This window comes from Salmo salar, chromosome 11 (genome assembly GCF_965601325.2).
Source record: "Salmo salar chromosome 11, fSalSal1, whole genome shotgun sequence".
NCBI lineage: Eukaryota > Metazoa > Chordata > Actinopteri > Salmoniformes > Salmonidae > Salmo > Salmo salar.
Genome location: NC_138301.1, coordinates 26,687,609 through 26,695,000, shown reverse-complemented (window position 1 = coordinate 26,695,000; position 7,392 = coordinate 26,687,609). Strand labels below are relative to the sequence as shown.

Genomic DNA, 7,392 nt, shown 5'->3' with positions numbered 1-7,392 from the left:
CAGATAGAGTTTTTGGTTTGTTTTTAATGATAGAATATCTTATCATACACCAGGCTGAGATGTTCTTCTCTTTTTCTCTGGAAGGAGAACCAAGTCAGCCCCACAAAACCTGACCTTTCAACTTAATTTGCAAATGGTGCATTTTATGCATTGCCAACTCTGCTCTGTGCAGTAACGGCCTTTCTGACAGAGCTCTCCTGTGGTTTTTTATTCCACACTGGGTTGAGATCATTTGCTGGTGTATTTTTACGGGTTTCCAGCTCTCAATGACCCTGAACTGTTCACTGGCTCCTCCAGGGACCGTTACGTTGGGCTCACATCTCTGCCTTATCAAACCCTCCGCTTACAATAACACAACACTACCATAACCACAACAATATGGACAATGAACTGAGTGACCTGGCAGACACAGGAGCCATTATGTGCCCACTGTAACAATGCTGCAGCAGAGCATAACAGGCCCATTATGGCGTGTTCTCTCTCTCCCCAGTCTTTGTTGTACAGAGGCCCGGCTCGGCCGGCAGTGAGCGTGGCTCTCTCTGCAGGTCTAGAGCTCTGGGGCCAGTAACATTTTTGAGTGGCTGTAGTGCATTGGCAATTCCACATTTAACACCGCAACTACGGAAAATAAGGGAACTACCTCAGCCAACAGCCCAACCGGGATGCGGCCTTGATGTCTTTCTGGGGAAAGGCGAGACAGAGAGACAGAGAGACAGAAAGACAGAAAGAGAGAAAAAGAGAAAGAGCGGGTGGCATTGTTTCAGTCCTGGCCTGGGACGGACGCCCACACACATCCACAACCTCTTTCAGAGTCATAGACTATTTTTATTCCTTTGACAGATGTGAACAATTGGACAAAGCATTAATGTAAGCAATACTCAACAATGGCACTTGCTGGCTATGGCCAGTGACTGGGAGCAGAACATAATCTAATTTGGACGGCCAAACCCATGTATGCCAGGGATTTACATTGCAGCCAAAAAGCCTTGGTTGGCAATTTCCAAGACAGCAGTCGAAAAGCAGCAGAAAATTGCTTCCAGGGCTGCAGACCAGACAAGATTATATTCAAAGTCTTTGTGAGGGCTTTGCCTGAATAGGACCTCGGCACACACACAAACACACACACATACGCACATACACACAGACACAGATTAGAGCGAGAAGAGCATTTTTACTACTTGCAAAAGGTTAGGAGTCAGGACTTTGTAGAACACCAGCAAAGCTCCATTTGAATATGTTATGCTCTGAGCTGTACGACATGGGAAAGAGGATATTGTACTCATCAATAATGTAGGGAGGAGGGGGTGTCAGGGGGACAGGGGCAGTTCAATAGGTTAATACACTGACCTTTCACCCTTTGATTCCAGTTTGGGAGATGTCAGCAGAGGAATATATTGTATCTCTACACACAGCCTCTAGTGAACAGTGGGTACTACCAAGACCAAGACAAGAGCTATGGGAATATCAACCAAGACAAGAGCTATGGGAATACAAACCAAGACAAGAGCTATGGGAATATCAACCAAGACAAGAGCTATGGGAATATAAACCAAGACAAGAGCTATGGGAATATCAACCAAGACAAGAGCTATGGGAATACAAACCAAGACAAGAGCTATGGGAATATCAACCAAGACAAGAGCTATGGGAATATAAACCAAGACAAGAGCTATGGGAATATAAACCAAGACAAGAGTTATAGGAATATCACCACTCTGTGACACCTGAATCAGTGAATCTTGTAGCCTGTTTTCTCCTGTATCTCAGTTCATACAGTATAGGACAAACTATGACACCTTCAACCTGCTGATGAAAACACCCAATCCTAACAGTTTTACCAGTTCTAGCTAGCTACAGTGTGCTAATAGCAGGAGACAATCCTAACAGTTTTACCAGTTCTAGCTAGCTACAGTGTGCTAATAGCAGGAGACAATCCTAACAGTTTTACCAGTTCTAGCTAGCTATGCTGATAGCAGGAGACAATCCTAACAGTTTTACCAGTTCTAGCTAGCTATGCTGATAGCAGGAGACAATCCTAACAGTTTTACCAGTTCTAGCTAGCTACAGTATGCTAATAGCAGAAGACAATCCTAACAGTTTTACCAGTTCTAGCTAGCTACAGTATGCTAATAGCAGGAGACAATCCTAACAGTTTTACCAGTTCTAGCTAGCTACAGTATGCTAATAGCAGGAGACAATCCTAACAGTTTTACCAGTTCTAGCTAGCTATGCTGATAGCAGGAGACAATCCTAACAGTTTTACCAGTTCTAGCTAGCTACAGTATGCTAATAGCAGGAGACAATCCTAACAGTTTTACCAGTTCTAGCTAGCTATGCTGATAGCAGGAGACAATCCTAACAGTTTTACCAGTTCTAGCTAGCTACAGTATGCTAATAGCAGGAGACAATCCTAACAGTTTTACCAGTTCTAGCTAGCTACAGTATGCTAATAGCAGGAGACAATCCTAACAGTTTTACCAGTTCTAGCTAGCTACAGTATGCTAATATCAGGAGACAATCTTAACAGTTTTACCAGTTCTAGCTAGCTACAGTATGCTAATAGCAGGAGACAATCCTAACAGTTTTACCAGTTCTAGCTAGCTACAGTATGCTAATAGCAGGAGACAATCCTAACAGTTTTACCAGTTCTAGCTAGCTACAGTATGCTAATAGCAGGAGACAATCCCAAGAGTTGCAAATGGATCCTGTTGTATTTAACTGTACACATTCTCGGTTGTTTTAGATAAAAGCATCCACTGAGCAAATAAATAATGGAACAAAGTAATTGCCCTCTACAGACAATAATACCTTTAGATAAATATTTCAAAAAGGAACATTTTGAGTCTTGGAAAAGCTTTTATTGTACTGATGGGATATAGTAAAAAAGGACAAATAGAAAACAGTAAAGCATGAATATTTTACGTCCTCAACAAGAAGCTAGATGACTAGTGAACTGTAGAATTAAAGGACGTCTTCCACCTCTAAGGGCAGTAGTAAGGAGAGAGAGATGAGGAGGAACGAGAGAGAGAGAGAGAGAGTGGGGAGGGCAGTAGAAAGAGACAAGCAAGAGAGAAAGAGAAAGATGAGAGAGAGAGAAGAGATGGAAAGAGAGAGTAAGAAGGGCCATATGGAGGGATCCCAGTAATAGGGGTGAGAGAGGAGGAAGGGATGCATTGTGCTCCATGGATACACTTTGTATTAAAAGATGAATTGATCCATCTGTAAGCAGCACTTAGTCCCACTCTCCGGCTGGGTCGTTACACTGGGATAAATCAATATTTAATATCCCCCTCCAACAGCCACACTAGATGATTTTAACCTCTCCTTAATCCCATTTATGTTACTTTTCCAGAATCTTCATGTAAGCTTTCACTGTGATAAACTTCCAAACAGCCGACCGGGAGCACAGCTATTAAAGAGCACACAGTATTTATGTCAGGTGAGGCGCTTGGCTGAAATATTAATATTCTGAAACTGACCAAAGTGAAAGCTTTTATCTGGGCCGTCCGGGCCTGTGCAGACTGTCGGCTTGTATCAGGGGAAGGGAAGGCCACTCCGTGCTGTGCCGCGCCAGGCCTGGTGCTCCCCACTCCCCCCTCCCCTCCCCTCCCCACCCCACCCCTCCTCTTCCTTCTCTCCCTCCCTCTCTCCCTCCTTCCTAACCCTCCCTCCCTCCCTCCTTCCCTCCCAGGCTGAATTACAGCCCTCTGTTTTTACTGTGCCACTGTGATGATCACTCTTCTGGCTCACTTGTTAGAGTGTGTCCCAGCACTAAGCACACACACCATCCTGATAGGGACAGTGTCACTGGTACTGTCTTTATCTGCCTTTGGTCTAGGGATGGAGCCAAGCATGGCTACAGAAGAGTGATCATATTCACTGCCACATTGACCTCAGAGTTTCACATTGGAGTGTCTCTCTGGTATGACGGAGACAGCATGAAGAGCTGCTACTCAGTCCCTCTCTAAGCACTTGTAGCATCAGCACTTAAAATTCAGTCATTCACCCACACTCTTGGAAACAATAGTTCCAAAAGGGTTCTCGGCTGTCGGATAACCTTTTCTGGTTCCAGGTAGAACTCTTTCTGGTTCCATGTAGAACCCTCTGTGGAAAGGGTCAAGACAGGACCTTTTTTTCTAAGAGTGCAGGAGAGGTAGTGCCAAGGGTTTCATGCTAACTCATTAGAGATGCAGCTACTTCTCCTAAACATAGCTGTGCTTCTGGTAAGCTGTCCTCTGACAGACCCAGGTGGGAGGATGGAAAGAGAGGCCAGGCACACGAAGGCTGACTGACTTCCCAAAAGAAGGAGTCTTTGTGGTGTGTACGGTTACCCAGGGAAACGCGATAACCCCAAAATACCAGTCATATTTTCAAACTGATAGCCCACCTAATTATAATTTGTTGTTCTTGGCTGTGTACTGTCAATGCTGTGATCTTGAACCACAAGCCTCCGCAGTCGTACCTCGCTGTTACATTGACTCTTACATTGCACTGACTCTATGCACACACAATGGACTCTACCCACACATACTAACACTGACATTTTTTTTATTTATCTTTAACTCTGCATTGTTGGAAAAGGACCTGTAAATAAGCATTTCACTGTTAGTCTACACTCTCTGTCTCTCTCTCTGTCTCTCTCTCTGTCACGCTCTCTGGCACGCTCTCTGTCACGCTCTCTGTCACGCTCTCTCTGTCTTTCTTTCTCTCTATCTATCTCTCTGTCCCTCTGTCTATCTCTCTGTCTCTCTCTCTGTCTCTCTCTCTCTATGTCTCTTTCTGTCTCTCTCTCTGTCTCTCTCTGTCTCTCTCTGTCTATCTCTGTCTCTCTCTGTCTATCTCTCTGTCTCTCTTTCCTCAGAATGAGTACACAGACTGAAAGGGGTGGAGCAGAGGTGAGGAGTGATTGACAGCTTCAGCCACAAACGCCCCTCCCTGTTATAAATACACACAGCTTACCTGAGAGGATTGTTTAAACACAGGCTGAGTAGACAGGCCCATAATGCAGTCGAGACAAAAACTAAAGCCAACAAAAGAGGGGCAGAGAATAGCGGTAAGCTCTACCTGCTAAGAACAATGGTGGGGTAGGTGTTTGCTGCCTGTTGAAAACGGTTCCTTTCAGGGCATTGTTCACACGCTGCATTCATATCATGTAGCAGCAGATTCTGGAGCTTGGCTCACCTTAGAGTCAGGGAGGTAGAGAACGCTACAGGGTCGTCCCACAGACACACCGACAGACAGTGACTGAGTGGAAACGGGAGATGGGAGTGTTAACGTTACTTTATGGACCTCAGACTCACCCACTTAGTGGAGAAAGAACAAAGACAGAGACACTGAGGAAGCTTAACTAGCTAACAGGAACAGTTATGATGGTGGGGTGTTAAGGTGTACGACCATAAAAACGGTAGTTTGAATTTCCTTTTTTAACGACACAACTGAGATGGGACTGAACTTTAAATACAAAAACAATACAAATGGTTTTATTGTCTGGTGGCATGGCAAGACAAGTTGATCCCACTGAGTTGTTAAACTATTGGTCATGTCCCTTGACTTGACACACTTCAGTCTGAGCTCACTGCATTGCCACCTGCGTAGACATAGATTTACCCCTAATACTAAATTAAAGAAGAAATCAAAATAGATATTGGTAGATTTTTTTACATATACATTGACCTAGTTGAATGTGTTGGTTAAAAGTGTCAGGTGTTGAAATATTAATGAAGCTCTGCTCCCAGTTCCTGCCTGCTCCTCACAGCCAACTGGCAACATGGCACCAATCAGAGGGAGGTGGATGTTTTTTCTCTCCTTGATTGACTCATCGCTTGAAGATATTTTAAAAGGGAATCCCGGGGAGGGGAGTGTGTGTGCTCCTGGTACAAAGCGCCCCTGTCCCATGTCGAGGGACGGAGAGGGCCGTATGTCTGCTTTAATTGGGCAGAGACATCAGAGTGTTAACCCGCACCGGGCAGCACCATGGTCCGTTCCTCTATCACCAACATCAACACACACGCATGCAAACACCATAATGCACGCGCTCGTACACACACGCACGCACGCACGCACACACACACACACACCACACACACACACACACACACACACACACACACACACACACACACACACACACACACACACACACACACACACACACACACACACACACACACACACACACACACACACACACACACACACACACACACACACACACAGCCATGCCAATGTCAATCAAAACCACTACTCTGGACCAGCATTAAAGACAAACATTGGTCTGAAGAATTATATCTAAAAAAGAAAATAGCGGAAATCACTTTACTAGTTGTGGTTTTGGGCTACTCACAATGTACTCAGTGAACCAGCTCTGTTGGTGAGGAAAAAAGAGGGAGGGAAGGAGAAAAGAGAGACAGAAAGAGAAGAGTGAATAAACAGAAAGCAACATATAGGAAGATAAATGGAAGAGAGGAGAAAAGGAATGAGAGAGAATGTGACAGAGAGCTGGACAGACAGACAGGCGGACGGAGGGGGCAGGAATTCTGACCTTGTCAGCCCTGCTGCAGTTGTTGAGGCCCATGCCTGTGAGGGCAGAGAGCTTGGCCTCCATACCCTGCTGGTGGTGCTGCAGCTGCTCTCTCTGGATCTGTTCTCTCATCTTCCTGGCCTCCTGGATGGCCTTCATCACTGCATCCTGGTCCCCGAACAGCGCTGTGGAGTTCAGGCTGGACAGGATGTCTGGGGAGGGAGGGTCACGCCCTGTTAACCCCCACACACAGTAGATACACATACACACTATTCATTTAGATTCACAGTGAATGAGCCCACTGACAGGTGTTCATCCTCCTATGTGGAGAATCAAGCCTTGTAGGAGGTCCTCTTCCTTTTTCCAGTGAGGGCGTGTGGGTGTGTGTGTGTGTGTGTTTGTGTGTGTGTGAGTGTGTGTGTGCACGTGTGTGTGTGTGCACGTGTGCACGTGTGTGTGTGCACGTGTGTGCTGCCTGCATCTGTGTACGTGTGAGTCTGTTTTAAAGACAGCGAGAGGCAGTAGACCGAGTCTGTCGACCTTCTTTGTATAATTAACATCTCAAAGTTAGGTGAGGAGGGATGGCAGTTAAAGACACAGAAATAGAATAAAACAAACATGGGGTTCAAACCCCCAGTCTGAGCGGAACAGCGGAAATACAGGCACTTTAATGAAAGACTGCATTTAATAACAGTTAGCAAAGGCTGAGTAGAAAGACTTAACATGAGAGGGATGGTGAAACGTGAGACCTCTTAAAAACAAATAATGTGTTACAACATCCGCAGCGCTAGATTACACGGTTTTTAATACCAAGGTTCCACCGAGATTAAGAGTTGCATTTGTGTCAATGGTTTTGTCTGTTTCATCCAGAT

The 7,392-nt window shown here is 45.3% G+C and overlaps 1 protein-coding gene across 17 annotated transcripts in view; it reads right to left on the bottom strand.

The window, feature by feature from the left end:
• LOC106587529 (SRY-box transcription factor 6) overlaps positions 1-7,392 on the bottom strand; it is a 194,768-nt gene that overhangs the window by 24,057 nt on the left and 163,319 nt on the right. For 11 of the 17 annotated variants that reach the window (XM_045689258.2, XM_045689256.2, XM_045689255.2 and 8 more), the window contains 2 exons: positions 6,542-6,732; positions 6,344-6,364 (listed from right to left, as the gene is read on the bottom strand). In XM_045689258.2, the coding sequence (XP_045545214.1) occupies positions 6,344-6,364; positions 6,542-6,732 (212 nt within the window). The remainder of the gene's footprint in view (positions 1-6,343; positions 6,365-6,541; positions 6,733-7,392) is intronic. The other 6 variants (XM_045689250.2, XM_082957836.1, XM_045689263.2 and 3 more) reach the window with 1 other exon arrangement.